The sequence below is a fragment of the Aythya fuligula genome, chromosome 33, assembly GCF_009819795.1.
Source record: "Aythya fuligula isolate bAytFul2 chromosome 33, bAytFul2.pri, whole genome shotgun sequence".
Classification (NCBI taxonomy): domain Eukaryota; kingdom Metazoa; phylum Chordata; class Aves; order Anseriformes; family Anatidae; genus Aythya; species Aythya fuligula.
Window position 1 is genome coordinate 739,990 of NC_045591.1, and position 24,659 is coordinate 764,648.

The 24,659-nt window shown below is 49.5% G+C and overlaps 2 protein-coding genes across 3 annotated transcripts in view; one reads left to right on the forward strand and one right to left on the reverse strand.

Annotated features, from left to right (window-relative positions):
* Nucleotides 1-24,659, reverse strand: part of LOC116500231 (zinc finger protein 208-like) — a 437,615-nt gene that overhangs the window by 412,816 nt on the left and 140 nt on the right. The window contains 3 exon segments of the mRNA XM_032205145.1: nt 15,506-15,853; nt 15,855-16,030; nt 23,526-24,658. Coding sequence (XP_032061036.1) covers nt 15,506-15,853; nt 15,855-16,030; nt 23,526-24,658 — 1,657 coding nt within the window.
* LOC116500252 (zinc finger protein 2-like) lies at nt 2,251-5,475 on the forward strand. 2 transcript variants are annotated; one of them, XM_032205183.1, is made up of 3 exons: nt 2,251-2,384; nt 2,576-3,388; nt 3,942-5,475. In XM_032205183.1, exons 2-3 carry the CDS (start codon nt 2,578-2,580, stop codon nt 4,763-4,765), a joined length of 1,635 nt encoding a protein of 544 aa, XP_032061074.1. In that variant the 5' UTR covers nt 2,251-2,384; nt 2,576-2,577; the 3' UTR covers nt 4,766-5,475. The 2 variants fall into 2 exon arrangements, with proteins under 2 accessions (XP_032061074.1, XP_032061075.1); XM_032205184.1 differs by having other exon boundaries at nt 3,945-5,475.

The window sequence follows — 24,659 nt, forward strand, 5'->3', positions numbered from 1 at the left end:
TTCGCCTCCTTTGGCCCCTTTTTCCTTCTTCCCCCCCCCCCACCTTGTCCCTTCCTTTGCCCCATTTTCCCACCCTTTTTCCCCTTTTTTCCTCTTTTCCCACCCTTTTCCCCTCCTTTTCTCCTCCTTTTCCCCCTTTCCTCCCTTTCCACCCCTTTTCTTTCCGTTTTCCACCCTTACCTTCCCTTTCCCTCCTTTTCTCTCCTTTTCCCCTCTTTTCCCCCCTTTCCCTCTCTATTTTTTTACCCTTTTCCCCAGCTTTTTCCCCCTTCATCCTGCTTTTCCCCTTCTTTTACCTTTTTCCCTCTTTCTCCCCTTTCCCCTCTTTTTCCCCTTTTATTTTATTTTTTATTTTCCCCTCCTTTTTTTATCCATTTTCCCCCCATTTTCCTCCTTTTCCCCTCCTTGTTTGTGCCTTTTCCTTTCCTTTTTCCCTCTTCTCCCCCTTTTCACCCCTCTTTCCTTCCCTTTCCCTTTTCCCCTCCTTTTTCTTCCCCTTTCCCATCCTATTCACCATTTCCCCTCCTCTCTCCCTCCGTTTTCCTCCTTTCCTCCCCTTCTCCCCTTTCCCTCTATTTTTCTCCCCCCCCCCCCCCCCCCCCCCCCCCCCTTTTCCTCCTTTTCCCCTCCTTTCTCCCTTTTTTTTCCAGTGGATGCTGATGCCCCAAATCAAGCAGCAAATGTGGGGTTGAGCCCCAGGAGGTTCCTTTTTTTTTTTTTTTTGGGGGGGGGGGGGAGGAACGGAGAGCCCATGCATGAGCAACACCAGATGATGGAGCAAGGCTTTGGGTCCAGGTGCAGGGCAGCCCCTCCACCCCACAACTCCACGTGGAGCTGGATGGCGAAGCCGTCCTGTGGGATTTCCACAAGATCACAGAATTTTAGGTCAGAAAAAAACCTCTAAGATCATCAAATCCAACCTTTTGGCACTGTTTTAGCTGGCACTGCTGCAGGCAGGGTTCTCATCCCCACAGCTGTGGGGAGGATGAGCAAGAAGGGAAAGGGAAATCTCAAAGACTAGGTGGAACAAGAAATGGCAGAGGACGAGGACGAGGACGAGGATGATGATGAGGAGCCAACACAAGTCCCATCTTAGTGACCTCGTTGGGCATTTTGGGGCCAGAGAAGCTGATTTCAGTGATGTTCTCCTCATCTTGGCCTCAGGCTGAGGTTAAACCTTGTGGGCACTGTTAATTTGTGCAATCTCAAGCATTTGGGGGATTTGGAACATCTCAAGCATCTTCTTGCTCCATGGCAGTAGCCAGGTTTTGTACCCTCTGTAGCAAGCAAAGAGGGGAACATTATTTCTTTGTCTTTTTCCCCTTTGTTCTTTCCTCTTTTATTTTTTCCTTTGATTGCCTTACGTATTCTTACATTTAATAAAATTCTGATGAGTTTCCTTGCGAATTACCCACTCTGGCCCATCCAGGGAAGCAGAGGGGAGGAGATGCAGCCTGTGGGGTCAGGGAATTGCTTTATCCAACCCATGCACCCCATGCTGGTGTGCAACCCAAGCCCATCTCTGGGTAAAACATCCAAGGACAAGTCAACCAGCCTTAGAAACCACGACGCCAAAATAATTCCCAACTCGAAACCAGCCTTACCCCATGCTCTGGCTCTCCTAAAGAACATCTCCATGAGAGCAAATCTCTGTCGGTACCAGCATTTCCTCACCTGCAAACCCAGGAGGATTTCTTCTCCCATTTCATCCCAATAAACTGAACCCCAGGTTTAATTTCCACAAGCCCAACCACATTTTGGCTTCTCCAGTTGAGTCCTGTTATTTTGCTTTTGGTTTCATGGAATTTGGTATCACCCCCCCCACTTCCCCTGACATCCCTTGTGAGCCTCTTTTAAAAGCAAAATGTCACGAAATCCAGCCCGAACAGCAAATTCAATTTGCAGACACCAATGCAAACCCTGTGCGAGATGCAAGCTCTCCCTTAAACCCATTTTTTTTTTACCCAAATTTTCAGGAAGCCCCGACGGGGGCTGCACCCTGAAGGATTCCCTCCCCCGCCCCCCGAGCTGCTCTCCCGCCTGGCTTTGATCATGGGATAAAGCAAAGCAGGGAGGATGCCCGGCCCCCCCGCAGCCCCCTCATGACCGCAGCCCCCTCTGCAGCACTGCTCGGGGCCGGTTGCAGCCCGGTTGGGTGTGCAGAGACACAGGAAGGGGCTGGGACAAGGGCGAGCGGAGGCTGCAGCGGGGGAGGGTGGAAAGCTGGGGAAAAGGTCTGGGGGTGTGAAGCAGGGGGGTGGCGGAATAGGGTTGGGGTCCTCCAGGGCCCCCCGACCCCCCATCCCGTTGGGAGCGGGTTGGTTTCACGCATCCCTCCTCCCCGACGCGCGGCTCGAGGGTGCGGAGTGAAACACACCTTGCAGGTGGGTTGAGCCCCCCCCCCCCAAAAAAAAATTAAAAAAAAATTAAGGGAGTGGAGGGGTGAGGACAGAGGGGATGGGGTGGCGGAAGCTGTGGCATGGCAGGCTTGGGGAGGGATTTGGCAGGTGCCTAGAAGGATGAGTGCCGCGGGAGCGGGCACGGCTGCATCAAGGTCTTCTCTCTGTTGCTGCAGGGATGAAGAGGATGAGCAAGAATGAAAAGGGGAAGGTGAGGCACACGGTGCACGTGCAGGTGGGGGAAGATATAGTGGTGATAGAAGACGATGAGGAGGATGAAGAGGACAAGGAGCTGGGGCACGGCGAAGGCTCAGAAAGCTGTGAAGGACACGAAGCCAGGCAGGGGTTGCAAGAAGGTGAGCAGGAAAGCACGGGAGGCGAAAGAAAGCCACAGGTGAAAGCCAAACGCAGGAAGGGAGCGTATAAATGCAACGAGTGCGGGACGACGTTCAACTGGAGGCATAACTTGGTCCGTCACCAGCGCCTGCACACGGGCGAGCGGCCCTACAAGTGCTCCGAGTGTGGGAAGGGCTTCAATGACAGCTCCCCTCTGCTCATCCACGAGATGCTCCACCGCGGAGAGAAGCCCTACAAGTGCCTGAGCTGCGGGAAGAAATTCATCCAGAGCTCCCACCTCATCGCCCACCAGTCTGTGCACACCGAAGAGAAGCCCTATGTGTGCCCCGACTGCGGGAAGCGCTTTGCCCGCCACCAGTACCTCATCATGCACCGCCGCGTCCACACGGGCGAGAGGCCCTATGAGTGCCGGGACTGCGGGAAGAGCTTCCGCAAGAGCTCTGACCTCGTCCGCCACAAGACGGTGCACACGGGTGAGAAACCCTACAAGTGCCCCGTGTGCGGGAAGGGTTTCACCCAGAACTTCCGCTGTAATGCTCATAAAAAGGTCCATCTTGTGGAGAAGGTTGACCAGCAGGATTCTCCATCGCAGGACACCCAGCAGAACAGCTCTGAGAACACGGCCTCACCAGGTAACCACCCTTTACTCAAAATAGGTGTTTTCTCCTCCGAATTTCTCCCTTCCCTGGATAAGCCTTTCCTGCCTCCTGGTCATGAATTGTGGGAAGAGGGAGAATGGAGCCATGCACAGAAAATGGTTCCCATGCTGTTATCCTAAGGTCCCGCATGTACCCATGAGCAAAGCTCCATTCTCCATGGTGGGTCTATCCTTGAGAACCTCCGTGGGTTGAGCTGGGGCTGTGCATAGGGGTGGGAAGGTGAATGGGGTGGGAATTTCAATGAGATGAGAAGATCAACGGCATGGGTAGGTGCATGGGGTGGGAAGGTGAATGTGATGGTAAGGTCAATGGGATGGGAAGGTCAGTGGGATGGGAAGGTCAATGGGGTGGGAAGGTCAATGGGATGGGAAGGTCAATGGGGTGGGAAGGTCAATGGGATGGGAAGGTCAATGGGATGGGAAGGTCAATGGGGTGGGGAAGGTCAATGGGATGGGAAGGTCAATGGGATGTGGAGACCCTTGATTTTCTGTTGGCCAATTCCCATCTTGTCCTTGTTCTCCACCAGCAGGTGCTGGTGGCCACAAAGAGGAGAAGCCCCAACCAGTTGACTCCCAGCAGACAGAAGCAAATGGCCCCAGCATGAGGATGGAGGAAGGGGCTGCGTGCCAGGATCCTGAGCAGGATGAGGCTCTAAAAGAGCAGTCAGAAGTGGAGCCATGCCCTGTGCAAGGGCAGGGGGATCTGGATGATCCTGAAGGCACTTTGGAGGATCCCAAAGAGTCGGGTGTGCATCCAGGTATCTGTGTTGAAGGGCAGACGTACGAGTGTGCCAACTGCAGGAAAACCTTTGACTGTAGCAACAGCCTGAGCCAACACCAGCAGCTGCACACAGTGGAGCAGCCCCACAAGTGTCCCGAGTGTGGGAACAGCTCTGATGACAGCTCCGACCTTGCTTCCCACCAGCTGGAGAAGTGCTGCAAGTGTCCCGACAGTGGGATAAAACTTGGTGACAGCACCAAGCTCCGGCAGCAGAGCTCGGTTCACAAATCTGAGAAATTCTATCTCTGCTCTGACTGTGGGAAGTGCTTCAGTCGCAGCTCCAACCTCAACCAGCACAAGAAGCTCCACACTGGGGAGAGACCCCACAAATGCCCCGAGTGCGGGCTGAGCTTCACCAACACCTCACACCTGATTGTTCACTACCGGATCCACACTGGGGAGAGACCCTACAGGTGCCATGAGTGCGGGAAGGGCTTTACCATGAGCACTAAATGCCTGAAGCATGAGAGGACCCACACAGGAGAAACTCCCTACAGGTGCTCCAAGTGTGGGAATTGCTACAGGACCAAGATTTCCCTGATGTCCCACATGAGGATGCACATGCATTAAGATGCAAGAGGAGCAGATTGTGCCCTGCAAGGAGAATTTGCTATAAGGACAAGCTTTGGGTGATGCTCCAGCACCATTTGGGACAGGGTTCTTCTTCCCCAAGCCTCCCAGAAGAAGAGAAATGGGACCGAAGGCAAAGCTCAGGAAGTCCCCCTCGGACAGCATCCTCCCTGCTGCGTCGCCTCTTGTTTGGATCAGGTCTGTGTGGCTCCCGAAGCCTTTGCAGGGCTGGGAGACCTGCAGGGAGATCAGCACGCTGGAAATCTTTATCAAAGCTGTCCTCCTGGCAACAGCGATGCTATTCCCCAGGGATGCTGGCAGTCACGCCGGTCCTCCCACGTGAGACAGAGGAGGCAGGGACGCCTGGTGAGACAGCTGCAGCAGAAGGATCACATTCATTGTCTGATGAAGCCGACCTTGTTGGGCATTTCTGGGCCAAAAAAAAAAAAAAAAGATTGCAAGTCAGATTCTCCTCCCCCCCTTATTTTCAGGCTGGGCTTAATGCTCATGAGCAGCACTCAAGCATTCAGTGATGGAGGGGTTGTTGAAATCTCAGGCAGTGGGGGGGGATTTTCTTGCTCCATGGAGGGAGGGGAATGCTGTTTCTGTACCCTCTTGGCATCAAGCAAAGGGTCGAATGTTCTTCTTTTCACTATTGTTTTATGTTTAGATTTTATTTTTTTTTTCACTTAATAAAATCCTGATGGGTTTCTGATGTGGTTTAACCCGGCCGGCAGCTAAACATCGCACAGCCATTTGCTCACCCTCCCCTCTCCCTCTCTGGGATGGGGGAGAGAAAGGGGAAAGTGAAGCCTTTGAGTTGAGATAAAGACAGTTTATTAAGGCAGGAAAATAATAATAACAACAATAATAATAACAATAATGATGAGAATAGTACTACTATTAATAATGTGTACGAAACAAGTGATGCACAATGCAATTGCTCACCACCTGCTGACCAATGCCCAGCCTAACCCCGAGCAGCCCGGCCACCCCACCCCGGCTAGCCATCCCTATGTATTATTTGACATCAGATGGTATAGAATATCCCTTTGGCCAGTTTGGGTCAGCTGTCCTGGGTCTGTCCCCTCCCAGCTCTTGCTGTACCCCTAGCCTGCCCATTGGAAGGACATAGCGAGAAGCTGAAATGTCCTTGGCTTGGTGTAAGCACTGCTCTGCAACAATTAAAACACCAGCATATCAGCACTCTTCTCATCCTAATCTAAAACACAGCACCCTACCAGCTGCTAGGAGGAAAATTAACTGTCCTAACTGAAACCAGGACAGTTTCCATGTGAAGTGTGGGCAGCATGGGCTCTGCATGGGGATGGAGCTGGACTGCTCTGACCCTTTTTGGGGGTGCAGAGGGGAGGAGATGCAGCCTCTGGGGTTGAGGAATTGCTTGGGGCAACAGCCCAGGGCTTGGGGTGGGCAACTTCATGCAAACCCACACTGATTTCTTTCCTGTTTTCCTAAGAAACTGAGCCAAATCCCCCTTGAAGTGCAACTTTACAGAAGCACCCTGTCTAATTTTGGCTGGGAGATGCTGGGAGAAAAGATAATGGCCTAAGCAATACATTTTTGTGTATGTGGGTGATCCAGCAAGGTCTTTGAGCCCCTTCCCATCTTTTCGCCCTGTAAGGGTTTTGTTTGAGGTTGCAGCTCCTCCGTCACCCACTTTGTCCTGTACCTTGGATGCACGGGGCTGCATGGCCAAACCTTCCCTTGGGGTTTTAGCAGGGTTGCATGCACATCATGGTTGTGGGGTTCTTGCAGGTATGGGGAGGATGAGCAAGAAGGAAAAGAGAAATCCTGAGAAGGTCCAGAAGAAGGTGGGACAAGGCTTGGGGGTGGTATGGGGTGATGGAGAGGAGCTGGGGCATGGTGGAGCCTCGGAGAAACATAACAGGGAAAAGGGATTGGGAGAAAGGATCCACCAAGGGGGAAGCCCAGGCAGCATTAGGGAAACTGAGCCCCAGCCACTAGTTTTCTCCCAGAAAAAGGTTTATGTATGTGCTGACTGTGGGCCCTCATTCAACTGGAGGAGAAACTGGACCTGAAACCAGCACTTGCACATGGGTCAATGGCCCTACAAGTGCCCTGAGTGCAGGAAGGGTTTCAGCATGAGCTCCTGCTGCATCGTGCATCAGTGAGTCTGTAGAGGGGAAGAGGTTGAGAAGCTGAAATTTCTATTGCAGGACACCCAGCAGAACAGCTTTGAGAACACAGCCTCACCAGGTAACCACCCTTTACTCAAAATAGGTGTTTTTCCTCCAAATTTCTCCCTTCCCTGGATAAGCCTTTCCTGCATCCTGGTAATGAATTTTGGGAAGAGGGAGAATGGAACCACGCACAGAAAATGGTTCCCATGCTGTTATCCTAAGGTCCTGCACGTACCCATAAGGCATCTGGAGATTTGCTCCACTCCCCATCCCTTGAGGATCCCTCAAGGTCTGTCCTTGACAAACCTCTGTGGGTTGAATTGGGTGAAAGCTGCTCATGGGGTGGGAAGGTCAAAGGGGTAGGAGGATCAATGGGATGGGAAGGTGCATGGGATAGGCATATCAATACGGGAGTGAAGGTCAATGGGATAGGAAGGTGCATGGGATAAGAAGGTCAATGGGATGAACATGGGAACAAGGTCAATAGAGTGGGAAGTTCAGTGTGGGAGGAGGTCAATGGGGTGGGGAAGGTCAGTGGGATGGGGAAGGTCAATAGAATCAGAAAGTGCAGAGGGTAGGAAGGCCAATGGGGTAGGAAGGCCAATGGGATGAGAAGGTCAATGGGATGTGGAGACCCTTGATTTTCTGTGGGTCAGCTCCCATCTTGTCCCTGTTCTCCACCAACAGGTGCTGGTGGCCACCAAGAGGAGAAGCCCCAACCAGTTGATTCCCAGCAGGCAGAAGCAAACGGCCTGTATTGGGTCTGGCTGGGATGTTAACTTTCCCTGCAGCAGCCCATACAGTGCTGTTCTCTGCACTTGTAGCTGGAACAGCAGTGTTGTCACACCAGTGTTGTGTCTACTGCTGAGCAGTGCTGGCACAGCATCGGGCCTCTCTCTAACCCTCCTAGGGGGTGGGCAAAAAAAGTGAGAAAAGAAACATCACCAGGGCAGCCGACCTCAACCAACCAAAGGAATATTCCATACCATATGATGTCACACTCAGCAAGAAAAGGTGGAAAAAGGAAGAAGGATGGGGGTGGGGGGGAGGGCTCTCATTGTGAAAACGTCAGTCTTCCTCCAGAACACCGGCTACGTGTGTTGAGGCCCTGCTTCAAGGAGGTGGTCAAGCATTGCTCAGTTGTGGGAAGTAGAGAGTAATTTCTTTCCTCTGCACTTCCACATAGCCTTTGTTTTGTTTTGTTTTGTTTCCCTTTCCCCCTCCCTTTTCCCCTCCCCCCCCCTCTTTTTTTCCCCTTTAGTTAAATAGTTTAGTTAATAATAATCTTTCCTTAATAATTATTATTATTTTTTCCCTTTAATTAAATTATCTCAACCCGTGAGTTCTTTACTTTACTTCTTCCCCTCCTCATCTAAGGAGGGGGAGTGAGAGAGCGGTTGTGGTATTTAGCTGCCTAGCACAGTATAACCACCACAGTCCTTTTTGGTGCCCAACGTGGGGCATGAAGGGTTGAGGTAACAATAAAATTGATTAAAACGCTTACAACTAACACACTTACTTACTAGTCACCATGTTCAGTGTCCTGTTAATATTGGCTTGTTTGATCATATGTCACGCAATCCATGTCATATTCTCCTTTCTCCTCTATATCCGATCCGAGAATGTGCTACAATGTGTTCATTTTTTTTTTTTTTTTTAACTCGCTGTGCTGCCAAGTGCTGGCCTTGAGTTTAATCTGGCATTCAGGCTCTGCACTGTTATCATTTGGGTCTCATGGAAACTATCTTTTAGAGAATATTCAGAACTACACTGCCTTCCTTTCCTCATCAGTTTATGAATAATATCAGGAATGGTACCTCCTCCTTCTTTCACAGTGGGCTAATTACAACAGTTTTTGAGTATTTTGAATATCCATGTGTAACCCATATATTGCTATTTCTAATTCTGAATAACGGGTTTCCTCTTCTCTCTAAGATTAGTTGATTGTTTAGAAAGTTTACCTGGGGATCTGTCTCAAAACAGTCTTGTGGCAGGTGGCAAGGTGTGTGGGAGGATATAGGCAGGTATCTGTCATGGGTCTCTCCTCCAATAGTTTTGAACTTCACCCCTGAACAAGTGTAAAATCCTAAAAACCTGATAGAATGTTTGAGAGTCGTATGTCCTGACCCTGACAATGACCGAGACTGACAGCTTGCAGCATTGTGCTGGGTCCTGGCTTACTCCTATCAAACACGGTTTAACATCATCCAGCACCTTGAAGAGAGGGAGGAAGTCTCTGAATCTGATGACCAAGTAACACATGCTGTGACTGACCCAGAGGACCAACCAGCTATGGTATCAGTTGCCCCCATAGTCAAGTCAAAACAATGGAAATGGAAGTCAGCTCGTTTAGTAAGAGAAGAAGCCTCTCCTAAGAAGGAGGGAGAAGGGGAAAGGCAGGCACCTCTAAAGCAGAGCCATCACAAAAACAGCAGGAAGAAGAGATGGAAATCATAAAGGAATCAGAAACCACTCGATCCCTATCCCTGAGTGAGTTGTGAGAAATACATGTATGAAAGGATTATGGTCGATGCCCAGGTGAACACATCCTCACCTGGCTGCTTTGATGCTGGGATGCTGGGGCCAATAGCCAACAATTAGAAGGCAATGAAGCCAAGCAGCTGGGATCCCTCTCTAGAGAAATGGTAATTGACAAAGGAATTGGGAGAGGGACACAGGTTCTCAGCCTCTGGAGACGACTCCTGGCAGCTGTGAAAGAAAGGTATCCCCGTAAGGAAGATATCAAGTAGGCAAGTGGGCCACTATGGATAAAGGTCTCCAACATCTGTGGGAATTAGCTGTGCTGGAGATGATTTATAGTGATTTGGTCACTGCCCAGACACCTCAAGATCCTAATGAAGTCCGGTACACAACATCCATGTGGTGTAAATTTGTGCGGAGTGCACCATCAGCACATATCAGTACACTGGCAGTAGTTCAGTGGGATGAGGAGATGGGACCAACAGTGCATAATCTGTCCTGCCAGCTTCAAAAATATGAAGACAATCTCTCTGATCCACTATGGGCCTGTGTCTCAGCTGTGGAGAAACTGTCCGAAAGACTTGACCACCTTGTAGAATGAGCATATCCCTCCTCATCTAGATGGAGTGGTATTTCAGCCACTAAGAATCAGTATTTTCCTGCTCAAGAGAGAGAGTACCCAAGACGCACACCATGTGGCACCTTGTGGTTTTATCTGCGTGACCATGGGGAAGATATGAGGAAATGGGATGGTGTACCTACTTCAACCCTAGCTGCTCAGGTACGTGAACTGAAAGGAAATACAGCAGCAAGAAGAGGGGCTCCTAAGAGAAATGCTGCTCCAGTTTCTGTTGGGCAGTACCCCAGAGGCAGTAGAAGAGCTGATGTTATTCTTGACCCTGATGAAGGGACCTCTACCTCTCATTTGCAAGAATTAAGTGGCAGACGCTCCAGCCAGGACTAGAGGGGCCCTGCCTCTGGCCAGGTAGAGGAGAGGGATAACCGGATTTATTGGACTGTGTGGGTCCAATGGCCTGGCACATCAGAACCACAAGAATACAAAGCTTTAGTGGACACTGGTGCACAATGTACCTTAATGCCATCAGGCTACCGAGGGACAGAACTCACCTGTATCTCTGGAGTGACAGGGGGATCCCAACAACTATCTGTACTGGAAGCTGAAGTGAGTCTAACTGGGAATGAGTGGCAAAAGCATCCCATTGTGACTGGCCCAGAGGCTCCATGCATCCTTGGCATAGACTACCTCAAGAGAGGGTACTTCAAGGATCCCAAAGGATACCGGTGGGCTTTTGGCATAGCTGCTTTGAGCACAGAGAAGATTTGGCAGCTGTCTACCCTGCCTGGCCTTTCAGAAGACCCTTCTGTTGTAGGATTGCTGAAGGTTGAAGAACAGCTGGTACCAATCACTACCACAACGGTGCGCCGACATCAATATCACACCAACCGAGACTCCCTGATTCCCATCCATGAGTTGGCTCACCGTCTGGAGAGTCAAGGAGTGATCAGCAAGGCTCGCTCACCCTTTAATAGTCCTATATGGCCAGTACAAAAGTCTAATGGTGAGTGGAGGCTAACAGTGGACTATCGAGGCCTGAATGAAGTCATGCCACCGCTGAGTGCTGCAGTGCCGGACGTGCTGGAACTTCAGTACAAACAAGAGTCAAAGGCAGCCAAGTGGTACACCATAATTGATATTGCTAATGCATTTTTCTCCATCCCTTTGTCAGCAGCATGCAGGCCACAGTTTGCTTTCACTTGGAGGGGCATCCAATACACCTGGAATTGACTGCCCCAGGGTGGAAACACAGCCCTACCATTTGCCACCAAGTGATCCATTCCGCACTGGAATAAGGGGGAGCTCCTGAACGCCTGCAGTACATTGATGACATCCTCATGTGGGGCAACACAGCAGAAGAAGTTTTTGAGAAAGGGAAGAAAATAATCCAAAAATCCTGAAAGCTGTTTTTGGCATTAAACAGAATAAGGTCAAAGGACCTGCACAGGAAATCCAGTTCTTGGGGGTAAAATGGCAGGATGGACGTCGCCATATTCCAAAGGATGTGATCAATAAAATAGCGGCAATGTCTCTGCCAACTAGCAAAAAAGAAATGCAAGCTTTCCTAAGCCTTGTGGGATTCTGGAGAATGCATGTTCCAGTCTATAGTCAGCTTGTGAGTCCTCTATATTGAGTGACTTGAAAGAGAAACTATTTCAAGGGGGGCCCCGAGCAACAACAGGCCTTTGAACAAATCAAACAAGAAATAGCTTGTGCAGTAGCCCTTGGGCCTGTCCATACCGGACCAGCTGTGCAAAACATACTTTACACTGCAGCTGGGGTGCATGGCCTCACCTGGAGCCTCTGGCAGAAAACCCCAGAAGAAACTCGAGGTTGACCTCTGGGTTTCTGGAGCCAGGGCTATCAAGGATCGGAAGCCAATTACACCCCAACTGAAAAAGAAATACTCACAGCATATGAGGGTGTTCGAGCTGCTTCAGAAGCTGTGGGTACAGAAGCACAGCTCCTGTTGGCACCATGGCTACCTGTGTTACACTGGATGTTCAAAGGGAAAATTCCCACTACACACCATGCAACTGATGCTACATGGAGTAAGTGGATAGCGTTAATTACACAGCGGGCTTGAATGGGAAAACCTAATCGCCCAGGAATCCTGGAAGAGACTGTGGAATGGCCGAAAGGCAGAGATTTTGGAGTGCCGACAGAAGAGGTAACTCGTGCTGAAGAGGCACCACCATGTAATGAGTTGCCAGAAGACAGAAAGCAGTATGTGTTGTTTACTTACTGATTTTTGGCACTGTGTGTGTTGAGGCCATGCTTCAAGGATGTGGTCAAGCATCGCTCATTTGTGGGAAGTAGAGAATAATTTCTTTTCTCTGCACTTCCACATAGCCTTTATTTGTTTTGTTTTGTTTCCCTTTCCCCCTCCCTTTTCCCCTTTCCTTTTTTTTTTTTTTTTTTTTTTTTTTTCCCTTTAGTTAAATTGTTTAGTTAATAATAATCTTTCCTTAATAATAATTATTATTTATTTCCCTTTAATTAAATTATCCTTCGTGTGAGAAGCCAAATATTTGCTTGGACAGTGGGAAGAGCTTCACCCAGAGTACCAACCTTTTTGTTCGTTGGTGATTCCACACCGGGGAGAGACCCTACAGCTGCCTGGACTGCATGAAGAGCTTCTGTAGTAGCTCTGACCTTGTGTGACACCAGAGGACCCTCAGCGGGGAGAGACTCTATAAATGTCCCGAAAATGGGAAGGGCTCCAAGTGCTTCACCCACCAGAGGAGCCATATGGAAGAAGCTCCCTGTAAGTGCTCAGTGTGCAGGAAGAGCTACAAGGCCAAGGTGTCCCACCAGAAACTGCATGTGGAGGAGAAAACGTTGTGCAAGAAGGGGGTCAGCCCATCCGGAGCTGGTGAGACCTAAAAGTCCAACCCTAAACCACTAGCACCTCATAAGGAAAGGAACCCGCTCTTCTTCAGGTAACATCTGTGGGATGTTATCTGAGTTTCAGCAGAGTTTCAGCTGCTTTTCTTCTTCCTATATTTATAAAGAACAGCTGAATTCCCTAAAACATTGGCTAGGGAAGGGGTCAACAGGTAAGATGTGGAAAAGCACATTTTTAACTTACTAAGAATTAAAGCTTTTAAAGATTTATTTTTTTTCCTCCTATTTAAGTGTTTTTTTTTTTTTTTTCTTTTTTCTTTTTTTTTCACCTTTCACATTGGTTCCATGGCAGGTTCACACAATTTTGTTCCATTGCACAGGTTTGAACACCAAATCCTTGCACCACTCAGCCCAAGGTTTCTGCACTTCTGTGGCAAGGACCCAGTGCTCCCACAGTGCGTTGAATATTCATGGTGATTTATTTCAAGCTGGGTTTAGTCAGAGCCAGGCAAAGTGGGTGGAAAAGCCCTTATTTTTGGTCTATGCGTATAAACCCCATTCTCTGATTGGTATCTTCAGGACAAAGCCTGAGTAGAAATTCTGATTTCTCCTAAAAGAGTTTTCTGTGTGCACACCTCATGATTTTCCACCTCCTTTTCTTAAGGAATTACTCATCAAAAGTCAATTTGCTGACTGCTAGGCTGTTCAGGAGCAACTGAAACTCATCTTTAAAAAGAATAAAATTGTTTTTTAGTCCCGTTAAATCTCCTCTTGGGCTTTTATTTATTATTATTATGATTTTATTTTTGTGACAGAGCATCTCTAGAGTTACACGTGGGTGTTTGTGCTTAGCAGGTGATTCCCAGATGCCACCACCAGCCTTGGCTTTGCTCAAAGCAAGTGAAAGCTATTGAGCAATCGAGAAAAAAAGCAGTATTTCAACCATTTGCTAAACCATCTGCCACCGCTTAAGAAGAGTCAGGAGACATCCCACCGCCCACCGCTGAGTTGTTGGCAGCAGATGTGGCAGCACAGAACAGCTCCATGGGGAGCAACTTGATGGGGGAGCACAGGGGTGAGATAAAGGGCGAGCCCAGCACCCTTGGCTATGCACACTCGCACCTTCTCACCTCAATTTCTTTTGGGAGAAATCCAGATGGATAGGTGTTTTTGGGCTGCTGGATATTCAGCTGATGGGGGACGACATGGAGCTGAGCTCAGCACAGCTGACTGATCTGTGGGAGAGTTTCTTTTTTTCTTTTTTTTTTTTTTTTTTTGGCTCAGATGGAGCTGTGCTTTGTGAATCCCACGTGCTTGGTTTGAGGCCAAGTCTTCTGCTGTGAGGTCTCGGTGTGAGATGCATCAGGGAAAAAGCAAGGATTGATGAGGCAGGGCTGGATTTTCTAAAATCTAGTGCCTGGGCAGTGTGCAAAAACCATGGAAAACAGCAAAAGTGTGTGTCTGCCATCTCCATGTGTGCAGAAATGCACCTGGTTCACAGCCCCATTAATTTCCCCATGCTTGATTTCCCCATCAGGACTCCCGATATTAAGGTCTCAGAGACCTGGCAGGTCATCAGCACGCTCCGTTAGCCCTCACATCCTCGTGGCAGACAAATGGCTACTCCAAGCCATTTCCCATGGCTAATTAAAAGGTTTTAATAGCAGCATGGAGGCACTGGGGTCATTCCTAACGTGCACACCAGCACCAAAGCCCTTCCTGCATTTGGAAGCCCAGGGATTCATCCCCTCTGAAGATTTCCTGGTGTGCAGCAGGATCTGGCCTTCCCCTGAAACTTTTCCCACCAGAAAAAACTTTTTTTTTTTTTTTTTTTTTTTTTTTTTTTTTTTTTTCACTAGAACATCACCACGAGAGCTTTGGGTGATGCTTTTCCTTCAAGTTGGGCAGTTACTCCTAAGTAAAGCAAGGGGAGCAGGGCAGGATCAGCCCTAAGCATTGGGAGGTCCCTGTGCAGGAGATGAGCTGGGAAGGCAGCCCATGAATAGGGTCCATGGCCATGCACGGATCCTCCTCCAAACTAACCGGGAAAAGGAACAAGGAAGGTGGAAAAATCGGAGGTGGGAAGAACCTGAAGCTCCTCGGGAGAGGTTTTGATTCCTGGAGGGAGAGGGAACTGCAGAGGGGATTTTTCTGATGTAGGCAGCCCTGACTGGAAGGGGAGGGATATGATTTGTAAGAGGGTTTTAGGTGCAGATTTGAAGTTTCAACAGGAAAATGGAAGAAGATGCTGTGGCAGTAGAAAAGCCTGAGTGTATTTCAGGCAGAAATGGTGGCGTTTGAGAGGTTTTGGGAAATCAGGACCTCTGAAACCAGCTAAGGTGAGTTTTGTTTCAACCAACACTTGACACACAGACAGTGGAAAGTCCAAAACATTTTAATGCTAATGTGCAAAAAGGAAAGAACCAGTACTCAGGAATGTGAGCCCATCACATTCACACATCATTCATCACATCATGTCAGCTGTGAGCCCATCTACCTCCAGGTTCTATGCTTGCCATCATCCACCCATCAGGCCCTCCCTGGCCACAGCACCTTCCTCCTCTCCATCTCCCCACAGGATATGGCCCTACCAGCCCCTCAGCGAGCCCGTCTCATGCATGCAGCTTCACGTGGGACCTCAAGGAGACGTTGGCCTTGTAGTGCTTGCCTCACACCAAGCACCTGTAGGGGGCTTCCCCTGTGTGGGTCCGTTGGTGGTCCATCAGCTTGGAGCTCCGCGTGAAACCCTTCCCACAGTCGGGGCATTTGTAGGGCCGTTCACCCGTATGAGGGTTCTCATGTCGGATGAGGTCAGAGCTCCTCCAGAAACTTTTCCCGCAATCCTGGCAGAAGTAGGGTCTCTCCTCAGTGTGGATGCTCTGGTGCATGGTGAGGTTTTGCCTCCGGGCAAAGCGTTTCCCACAGCTGAAGCAGACATAGGGTTTTTCCCCCGTGTGGATCCAGTGGTGGGCCAGGAGGCTGGTGCTCTGGCTGAAGCGCTTCCCACAGTCCAAGCACTCAGGGTTTTTCCCCCCGGTGGAGCTTCTGGTGGGAGATGAGGTTTGAATGGTCACTGAAGCTCCTCCAGCACTCAGAGCACTTGTAGGAACGCTCCCCAGTGTGCATCCTCAGGTGCCGGCTCAGGTTGTTCTTCTGATTGAAGGACTTCCCACACTTGCTGCACCTGTACACTTTTTCCTTGGGGCACATCCCAGCCACGATCCCAGTTTTCCGGATATGGATTTCACCAGGGTTATCTTGCACCTTCCCGGCATGGTTTTACCTCCGTCTTTGTGGCCTGGGTTCCTCCTCCTGGTCTTCTCCTAGCTTGGCACTCGGGCAAATGGCCACCTCGGTCCTCCTCAGCACCATGCCATGCTGACGACTCTCCTTGGGCTTATCCCATTGGGATGAGTCTTCCAAATCCCCCTGCTCCATTGGGATTGTGCCCAAGAGAGGGAGGAGAAGCTGGTGAGGAGTTCTGGCAGGGGAAAGAGAGCTTGGGAGGGGGAAAACAGGGGGGAAGATTTTGGGAAACAGCAGGCATGTGAATAACCCAGACCTTTCCCTGGGTGGGAGGAAGGGGAGGGGGGAAGAGGGTAAGAGAAAAAAAAAAAAAAAAAAAGCCAAGAAAAATCAAGGAGATTTGGTCCTTTTGGAGGCTTTCAGAGCTATGTGCATTCCTGCAGGGTTTTGGGGGTCTCTGAGCATTAGGATCACCCTGGTTTTGCCACCCAGTAAGACCAGAGCCACTTACCTCTCCTGCACTGGTCTGGGGTTATAAAACACCATAAAAGTTGCCCATGTCCCATTGAAGCCAGGGTCTGCCTGATGGAGTTATGGTTGCTGTTCCCCCCAATGGGGTGGGGATGAACCCGTCCCCCATCCTCTAAAGCAGCTACCTGGGATGGGGAGAAATCCCCAAGGCTTTGAGCAGCAGGGGATGACACACCAGGGTGTCCCCAAGGGGGGGTATCTCATGCTGCCCTGGGCTTGAAGTCTTGAATCAGTGTGGCCGGACCCTCACATTTGGTGACACAGTAGGGACAATGCCCCCCAGTACAGTGGGTACACTGTGCCCATGGGTGTGAGTGGTAAACGAGGAGCATTTGGGTGAGAAGGATAGATGCTGGGTGCTGGAGACAGCCTGGGGTGCAGGGGAGGGGGGGTCTGGCTGAACCTGGACCAAAGTGGGTCACTTGTGGGCCTGCTTCTACCCCTGACATCACGTTTTGGAGCTTTGGGCTTGCGTAGTGAGGATTTGCGTGATATTCCCACCCAGCAGTATTCAGGCGGCTTCTCCGCCAGCCCCTCCATCTGGTGACATATGTCCTTCCCCCAGTTCCTCCTGGAGCATCACAGAAAAGGGACAAGAGCTGGGAAAAAAAAATATATATATATAGGAGGAGAGGCCAGCGCAGGTGTGGTACCTGCAAGCTCCAGCTCAGGGCTTGTCCTGGTTTGAGCCCAGGGCTGCACATTTCTCTTCCCAGCTTCTCACTTTGTCCCAGCCCCTTCCTGTGCCTCTGCGCAGGCAGCCGGGCTGCAACCACCCTTAAGCCCCACTGTCCCCTCGCCCTGAGCTATCCTAAGGGCAGCTCTTGGACCAAATCCTGCAGGAGAGGGGCACAGTGCATTTTTCCCCTTGCTGGAAGGGCAGGATTAGCATCTGCAGCTTTGCTTGGCAGCCCAGAATCTCTCTGTGCCCGAAACAAAGGCGACAGCAGAGCCCAAGAGAGTTCCTTCTCCCAGCATCACTGGAGCATCTCTGAAAGAGAAGGGTGTCAGTATTTTATGGTTTTGTCAATAATTATTTGGGGTGGGGTGGGGGGTTGAAGGGATGCTCGCACCCGGCTGCCCTGCCCCGGTTCCTTGTGCTGAGCCAAAATCCAGGCTGCGCATCTCCGGGGCTCTTTTGAGCAGCTTCCCTGCCCCTCACCCCCCCAGATTCCTCCCCTCTTTGTCTCTGAATTTCAGGACATTTACTGGAAGAAATTGGAATTTACTGAATTTACTGGAGGAGATGGGAAGGAAGGGGGTTATTAGAGAACACATCAGCACAGATTGGACCCTGTGTCCCCAGGTCCAACTGGTAGCAAGGTTTAAAATGCAGTCAGTAGGCACATACACATGTGTGTATTCTTATATGTGTCTGGTCAAACAGAGCATCCACACCAACACAGACAGCACCACTGGTCTCATCCTGCTCCTTCTGAGCTGGATGGAGTGGGTTTGGGGGAACCTGTATCTCTATGGACACAGTGCATCACTCCAGCAGCTCTACTCAGATTTTTGGTCCCAAATCCTGGTCTCCCCCACTGGCACTTGGATCCCAGGAAATTTAGCTGGGAAAAAAATATATATATAAATATGTAATATATATATATATATACATATATATATACACATATATATGCAACAGGGAATTGAGAAATGCATCTCTTGTCGCAGAGCTGGCTGCAGGGACCAGAAAACAGAATCACAGGATCATCTAGGTTGGAAGAGACCTCCAAGATCACCGAGTCCAACCTCTGACCTAACACTAACAAGTCCTCCACTAAACCATATCATTAAGCTCTACATCTAAACATCTTTTAAAGACCTCCAGGGATGTTGACTCAACCACTTCCCTGGGCAGCCTATTCCAAATCAGGTTGCTCCAGTGGAAACCAGTTGGAGCAGCAGTGCCTGGCAGCATTGCAAGGCAAGGCCGTGAATATGCAGCAAATCTGGGAAAGAAGCACAGAGCAGATGCTTTCCCCACTGAAAAAAAACACACATGGAAATCAACGCAGAGGGGCTCATGGCTTGCATTTCTACTCACAGCTCCCCCATTTTACCCAAATGTCCACTGGGTGGGGACCGTGCATTGCTTGCCGTGTGGACAAAGGCACCCCAGTCACAGGGGAATTTCACACCCAAAGCCATGCTGAGAGGCTCAGCGCATTTTGCTTTCTCCACCTGCATGGTTTCTGTTTGGTTTTCATGCTAGAAAAGAGGAAAAGTCTATCTACTTTTGTACTTTGAAGCTGATTTTGGAATAGCTGTGTTATTATTATTATTTTCCTTACACTCAGCCACTCAGCAGGGGCTGGTGGCTACTATAGGGCTCTTCCTTGGGTGGCTTTGCTTCAGCAAAGTGACAAGTGTGGGATTTGGGGTGAAATTAATGAACCTGTAACATCCCATGAGCTGTTGAATGACACTTTGCAGCGAGTCCTTTTTTTTTTTTTTTTTTTTTTTTTTTTTTTTTTTCCTACAGAATGAGCTATTTTGTTAAAGAAAATTGTGGTTTTGTACTTTTTGTTCTCTAGTTACTGCATCTAGCATTTCTTCAGAAAAAAAATGCAGCTCAGACTAAAAAAATGCAGCACGGAATCAAACAGTGTGATTCCTGTTTGGAAGCTTTGGCACAGAAACCAGAGTTAGCAGACCTGTTGGCTGGCTACTGGAGGTACCATGATAGATGAGCAAATGAGTTATTGTGGCTAAATGAGTCCCTGCTCATTAGCAGAGCCATGAATTCCCCCCCCCCCCCCCCCCATCCAGGCTGTGGGGGCTTGAGACAGCCCTGCTGAGCTATAGGTTTGGGATATGGTAAAAGACACTAGACCAACAGCTTTAGGAACTATCTATTTATTTCAAAATAACAGTATGAGAAACAGTAGCACAATTTTCTGGCTTGAAACAACAGAAAATCCAGTAATTCACTAATTCCGGACTAAAATTAATATCTGGGCATGAAAAGACTTACATGACCATGGTTATCAGGGCTCCTTTGGCCAAGTGACTTGGACCTTTCCCTATTGTTCAATTAGGGAAAAATTCACACTGATAGGGATAGGGGCAATATGTGGTAAAGAGTACAGTTGACAGTGCTTGATAAGTGGTAACTGGGGCAGTGCAGTTAAAATCACAAGTAGGTTGGGTAGTAAACTTATGGAAACAAAGATGAACACTCGTAGCATGGCTACACAGAGTCAATACACCCAAAATAAGCCAAAGATTGTAAACATACACAGCATCATCTCACTGGGATCGCTGTGACACAATGTGGACGGATCCCCCCAAGTGAATTAAGGCACAGATCAGGGGTTTGACAGGATTTCCCTGTGGAGGAATGGTTAAGTGAAATAGGACTTGTTGATGTTGGGCAGTTAGGAGGCAATGGGCTAGTGAAGTACCGTACTCAACTCACATGAGTCTGGCACGTACGCAGCTGGCTGAGAGCCAATCAGGATCAAGGACACGATGCCCTTGGGCGATGGGGAAAGTCCCTAAGGCGGGACGGTGGCTAAAAGAAGGAGGAACAAACTGAAAAGAGCGGGAAATGTTAGCCAATGCTGAGCTTAGTTTTTGCAATATGTATGAGTTGATTATGTTCGAACTAGATAAAAGGCGACTGAGCTATCCATTAAGGTTGAAGTTCAGTGTTCACTCATATTGAGCGTCTGTGTCTTCCTTTCGTCGACAACAAATTGGCGCCCGAACAGGGACCGGTCTGAACGGGATTTGGACACTGCTGGCAGTGATCCTGGGCCACGTGTTCGACGGAATAAGGGAGGATCCGGTCCTGCAACGCAGCCCAGGAGGTGGAAGGGACAAGAATCCCCGCACCCGCGTCGGGAAGGTGAAAGGGACGTGGAGTCCCCGCACCCGGGAGAGGATCCCGCCGGTCACGCGTCGCCGAGGTCTGAAAGGTGAAAGGGACGAAAACTTGGAGTCCCCGCACCCGCAGCTCGGAAGGTGGAAGGGAGTCCCCGCACTCGGGATGAGCCTATAAAGGGTCCCGCCGGAAAAGCGCCACCGAGGTCTTTGCAAAGGCTGCAACTGTATATATAAAGGTATGAAAGACAAGCGGCGTATAATTTGCTCAGATGCTTTTTAGAAAAGCGGAGCATTTTAGATATAGATTGTAAAAAAAAGAATTACCAGGGTTGTTAGCATGTGCAGTAGCGCAGGGTTGTTTTACAAATCCTGATAAAGTTTTTTGAACAAGCAGAGTGGCGTAAATTTGGGGACAAATTGTTTGATGTTATTAATGATATTAAGTCTGCTAAAAAATTTATTGAAGCCTTGGAGAACAGTCACTAACGCTTTAGCTACACATCAGGCTGAGCAGGGAGTCGCTGCTGCCGCTACAGAGCGACTGGGATTGCCGGGAAGTGCTGGAGCTGGGCATTGCCCACTGCCGCCTTCAGAGAGAACGATAACGCTGCCTCGGGGCTACGGGGCAATGGGAGCCTCCCCCCCCTCAGTCACCGCCACGAGCAGCGCTGCGCTTGGAGCTCACCGTGTGGCGAGTCGGCACAGAGCAGAGGGACGGACATCAGGACCCTGCAGCCTGTCTGACGTAACCATGGAAGCAGCGGCGGCTGTGCTGCTTCTCTCTGGCATGTTTTTGATCTGCGGAGACCGTGCATGGCAAGGAGTACCAGCCAATGCTTTTGGAGGACCGTGTTACCTAGGGCGACTCACACTTTTCGCTCCAGATTTACACTCGTGGCAGAACTCGACAAGGAGCAGAAGAATTAAACGAGAACTAAAAACTCTGGGTTCTGACTGTAATGATGATGTAGAATTGTGGGGTCCAGCAGAAAGATTCTTTGTTTCTTTGGTGCCTGGTGTGGGAACTGCACACGCTTTGACTAACATTAATAAGCTTGCTTGTTGGGCTGTTAAACAATCGAATGTAACAACACAAGTTCTTTCTGAAATGTCACAAGATATGGAGAGTCTAAGACATGCTGTATTGCAAAATAGGGCCGCTATTGATTTCTTGTTGCTGGCTCAGGGACATGGGTGTGAAGATGTAGAAGGAATGTGCTGCTTTTATCTTTCTGACCATGGTTAGTCAATTCACGACCAGTTGAAACGGTTAAGGGATCATACACAAAAAATTGTAGTACAAGATAGTTGGTTTGAAGGTTGGCTTAAATCTGTTTTTGGGAACATGGGTGGATGGGTTTTGTTAGTTAAAGAGGGACTTCGCTTTCTACTTATAATTATATTGATTTATATTATTATTATTATTTTTTTAGTTGCTGCACGTATAATCCTTAACTGCCTAACTAAGAAACTAGAGCAACTCACAGAGAAGGTATTTGTAGCGCAAAATAAAAACGGGGGAATTGTGGAGGAATGGTTAAGTGAAATAGGACTTGTTGATGTTGGGCAGTTAGGAGGCAATGGGCTAGTGAAGTACCGTACTCAACTCACATGAGTCTGGCACGTACGCAGCTGGCTGAGAGCCAATCAGGATCAAGGACACGATGCCCTTGGGCGATGGGGAAAGTCCCTAAGGCGGGACGGTGGCTAAAAGAAGGAGGAACAAACTGAAAAGAGCGGGAAATGTTAGCCAATGCTGAGCTTAGTTTTTGCAATATGTATGAGTTGATTATGTTCGAACTAGATAAAGGGCGACTGAGCTATCCATTAAGGTTGAAGTTCAGTGTTCACTCATATTGAGCGTCTGTGTCTTCCTTTCGTCGACAACATTTCCCTTCACACCCAAACTCTTGACTTGGGGATGCAATCTTCAGCATCTACCAGTCACCATCCTTTCCTTGCCTGCTGGTGATCCACGGGATAACAGACCATGGGTCCAGCTTGGTGGGAATCCAAAGAAGGGGTTGATACCCTCAGCATCTCATATGGTTCTAAGTCATTGCAAGCAAAATTTGCCAAGTGTCACCGGGCTTGTCCATGGCATTCAGTATTGGCAGCATTGGCTCAGGCACCTCCATGAATTTCAGCAGGTATCACCTTCTCTTATGGTTTCAGCTTGCACCCACGGTTGGGTTTGAAGGCAGCTCAAAGCTGAGGAAACATTCCCTTGACATTTAGCAATAACACACAGTCAACATGGTCTATACATTCTCATGAAGGGTTAACCTTTATGGTCCCATTCCCAACTTAAATGATGATTGTAAGCAAATGAGACAATTGCACAGTGAGGTAGTCATTGTGTCTAGCTTATTGGCCAGGACTTCAGCATCAATACTATAAAGCACTCCTGTGCCTGTCCCCAGATACACCATAAAGTCCCCAAATACCCTGTAAAATCTTTGTATGGGCATAAGCTGAGCAGAATTAGAGTGTGATAACAGAGCCATCCTTGGCCAGCAGGAGGCAAGAAGGTTCAGTCTGGATGCACTAATTAACAGTGCCAGCTCTACACATTTAAGGGACAAATTATGATCCAAAAGTAGTGGTTACATACGATTTTTCTGGGACTGACTTTGGTAACAATGGGAGTGAAGCTGAGGGTGAGTTGGGCAGGATAATTGGAGGAGTCAGTTTGGGAAGGGGAGTAGGAGAGGGACTCAGGGACAAAGGAATAGGAATAGGAACTAAGGATAAATAAAAACTTAAAATACAAGAGTGGTTGCAGCCTTAACCCAAAGGCGTATTAACTGGGTGAGAAAAAAAAGGGTCATGCTACAGAAAGGTGGCATGGTCACGCTGTAACCAGTAACTGGTTAATACTGGGCTCCTGTTAACACCTGGGTGAGCAGCACGTACCCTACAGTGCTTACCAGGCTGGCAGCATACAGGACAAGGCTTCTTGGGATGAATGACTTGTGGCAGACAGTGGGCTTGAGGTGCTTGAGATTCCTGGATCAGTCCCTGTGCCATTGCTGAGCGCTGCTTGGAATTGCTATGGGGCCATTGCACGCCATGCAGTGACAGCCCCACTCCTCGTGTGGATCTTCTGGTGCCGTGTAAGGTGGGAAGCTTGGCGGAAGGCTTCGGCGCAGTTGGGGCAGGTGTAGGGTTTCTCTCCTGTGTGGGTTCACTGGTGGGTGACAAGGAGAAAGTTGGAGTGGAAGCTCTTCTCGCAGTCGGGGCATCTGTAAAGTCTGTCCTTGGTATGCAACCGCTGGTGCTTCAGGAGAGCAGAGATGACACTGAAGCATTCCCCGCAGCCGGGACACTTATAGGGTCTCACCTTGGTGTGGCTCCTCTGGTGCCTCCGCAATGTGGAGCCATCAGCGTAGCCCTTCCCGCAGTCAGGACACTTGAAGGGTCTCTCCCCGGTGTGGACCCACTGGTGTTTCCCTAGGGCCGTGCTGTGGCTGAAAGTCTTCTCACACTTGGGGCATTTGTAGGGTCACTCTCCGGTGTGGCTCATCTGGTGGACCATCAGGGCTGACTTCATACTGAAGATCTTACCGCAGCAGGAGCATTTGTAGAGTCTCTTCCTTGCTCCCTGAGCTGTGCTGAGTGTCGACTTCTTCTCCCCGGCATGGAGCCTCCTATGTTTGATGAGGCCAGAGCTGTCGGTGTAGCTCTGCCCGCAGTCAGTGCATTTGTATGGCCTCTCCCCGGTGTGGCACCGCTGGTGTCTTGTCAGGTGGGAGCTCAGGCGGAAGGTTTTCTCACAGCTGAGGCACTTGTAGGGTTTCTCCCCAGTGTGGGTCCACTGGTGGATGATGAGGATGGATCTCTGGCTGAAACCCTTCCTGCACTCTGGACACTTGAAGGGCTTCTCTCCCGTGTGGATCCGCTGGTGGATGGCCAGATACCTCCTCATGCTGAAGTGCTTCCTTCAGGCGGGACACTGGAAGGGGTTGTCCACGCCATGGGTGGCTTGGTGTGCTAGCAGGTATGAGTTCACCCGAAAAGCCTTCCCACACACCAAGCACGTGTAGGGTTTCTCCCTGGTGTGAACCTTCCAGTGGGTGCTGAGGGTGGAGCTGAGGCGGAAACTCTTCCCACAGACTGAGCACTTGTAGGGTTTTTCCCCTGTGTGGATCCGCTGGTGCTTGTTGAGGGACGACCCCACTCGGAAACCCTTCCCGCATTCATGGCATGTGAAGGGCCA